The sequence below is a fragment of the Phalaenopsis equestris genome, unplaced genomic scaffold (assembly GCF_001263595.1).
Source record: "Phalaenopsis equestris unplaced genomic scaffold, ASM126359v1 Scaffold213031, whole genome shotgun sequence".
Taxonomy (NCBI): Eukaryota; Viridiplantae; Streptophyta; class Magnoliopsida; order Asparagales; family Orchidaceae; genus Phalaenopsis; species Phalaenopsis equestris.
The window spans coordinates 86,561-89,151 of NW_018231913.1; the positions used below are offsets into that span (position 1 = coordinate 86,561).

Genomic DNA, 2,591 nt, shown 5'->3' on the forward strand with positions numbered 1-2,591 from the left:
CTAGTTGGGTGTATTAATTCTTGTTATTTATAGCAGATTCATAGCTATTTTATAGGATTGTTAGCCATATCGTTACTACAATATTGTATTGTGATAAACTTCAATTATCACTCATAAATAAATCACTAGTTGCCTTACTCTATTGCTGTAAAATTGCTGCATAATTGAGTTAATCTTGTAATTGTGATATTTTTTTTCACTGTACTTTATTGGTATGAAATTGCAAGTCATATCATAAATCTGTATTTTTTTACATATTATACATGTGAAAATTTTTATATTTTTGTGGCTAATGGTATGTTGGTCGATGGAACTCTTTTGGATATTGGCTAACCGGACCGAATGACCCACAAAGTGACGGACGTCTCTTTGGAAAATCACATGGTTTCCTTATGTTGGTATTGATTTTTCCGATTTTAGGGTGTCTATTAAAACTAAATATATAAATAGTGAATTGAAAATTGAAAAATAGGAAATTAAATTGTGAACAATTGCATGTTTTCATCGTATAAATAAACAAATTTGATGTTTACCACTCCCTTGTTGTCTTATGATATTATATATTCACATAATAATATCTCTATTTATTGTTTATATTAAAAGTCTACATTTTATGCATTAATAAATAGGCATTATTTATTGAGTTTATTTTTTAAGCTGTTTATGCTTTAATAAATATGTGTTAATTACCGAGTTTATTTTTTATTTGCATGTAAGTTTTTTTTTTTTCGAGAATATAAAATATGTCCAATTCATTTTATCATATTTGGTGTTGAGGAGACATACCAAACTTATGTATGACAGATAATATAAATATATAAGAATTGGGTCATACGAATCTTCCAGACTTATGTATGACTGATAATATAAATATATAAGAATTGGGTCATACGAATCTAAATCTTAAAAAAAAAAAAAAAAAAAAAAAAATTGTGGGGGCATGTTGCGTTGATTGCCGTTACTCGTTCCATACATGTAGTTTCCCTTCCATTCAAAAATATGAGTTAATTTGAATCATAAAGTGGTTTCTTGCTCGTGGGCTCCGCACGCTTCCGCTGCTTTCCATTACGCCCTCTTTACACTTGTCCTCGGGAGCTCAGAGGGATTGCTTTCTTCCATCTGGGACCTGTCATCGCCATCCAGGAGTCGAGGAATCGAGCAATGGCTGGATTCGAAGGGGTACTTGTTTCAGATCCTTGGCTTCAGAACCAGTTCACACAAGTGGAGCTTCGTTCGCTGAAATCCAAGGTAAAGCCAACTGTCCTCTTGCTGTTTCTTCTGCTCCTTGCTCTCTCCTGCATTCAGTGGAATCGTGTTTCAGTTCATGGCGATGAAGGATCCAGGTGGCAACGGAAGCTCGATTAAGGTCCGCGACCTCGCAGCTGAGATGTCGAGGTTGAAGATTGCTGGCGACGGCCTTGCCGAAGATGAGAAGGATTCGTACCTTCGCCACTTGTTCCCTAACCTTGATGTCCTTGTCGACTTCGAGGACTTCCTCCGGGTTCGTTCTAGCTGCGTGCTCCTTTTTGCTAGTTCTCTTTTTGTTATTGGTCTCCTCATATACTCGGCTGAATACAGTCTATTGTTATTTTGAAGGCTTATTTGAAGATGCAAGGCCACGTTGGAAGGAAGAATTCGTCTTCGGAGTTCCTCAAGGCAGCGACGACCACACTACTCCACACCATTAGCGAGTCAGAGAAGGCTTCTTACGTTGCCCATATCAACAGTTATCTCGGTGGTGATGATATTTTGAAGAGAAATATCCCTATTGATCCTCTCACAGATGATCTGTTCGAGGTCTCTAAGGATGGAGTGCTTCTATGGTTATTGATCTAAACTTATTTCTCTATTTTACCATTTTTATTCCTTCTTTCCATCGTATATTTTTTTGATGAGACGAGATGATACACATGGGTTCTTGTGCATTTTGTGCGAAGCAAACTTATCAATGTGGCTGTTCCGGGGACCATCGATGAGAGGGCAATCAATACCAAGATAATGCTGAACCCATGGGAGAAAAACGAGAATCATACATTATGTCTCAACTCAGCTAAAGCTATTGGGTGCACTGTCGTCAATATTGGAACTCAAGATCTCGCAGAGAGCAGGGTGAGTATAATACTCTAATTTTAAGGTTTTATGGCCATATATTTATTTAAACTTTCATGCTTGAATGGTTCCAGGATTCTTCTTTCTATTCTTTGGCAGTTTTTTGAATTATTTTCTTATTATGTTGAGGCTTTATTGCTAATAAGTTTGTACATTTGGATCTTACGAAATTTTCTTTAGGTGACCCAAATCTACCGAGTGGCTAGTGAGTAACACACAGTGAATGAGATTACAAGGATGTCTCTTGAGCAGCCTAAGCTTATAGTTGGAGTTATTGGAGTGATGAAATTTGTGATTAACGGATAAGGTGACCTTTAACACAAGTAGAACCCAAAGACAATTGAATTGTATCTTAGCAAGGATTTAACATAATAGTTGTTATTTCTTGCAATAATCCTTGACCAATTATGATACATATATTATATAACTTATTGCAAATTTAGTTACTTGTTGACCTCATTTTTAGTGAGGTCTAATCTTCC

The 2,591-nt window shown here is 36.0% G+C and overlaps 1 protein-coding gene across 1 annotated transcript; it reads left to right on the forward strand.

The window, feature by feature from the left end:
- Nucleotides 1-1,049: 1,049 nt before the first annotated feature.
- Nucleotides 1,050-2,109, forward strand: LOC110036948 (fimbrin-2-like; the record flags this gene model as incomplete). The annotated part of the gene is made up of 4 exons (XM_020741512.1): nucleotides 1,050-1,248; nucleotides 1,322-1,501; nucleotides 1,597-1,823; nucleotides 1,938-2,109. Coding segments are annotated over exons 1-4 (666 nt in total), but the record flags the coding sequence as incomplete, so codon positions are not given.
- Nucleotides 2,110-2,591: the final 482 nt, after the last annotated feature.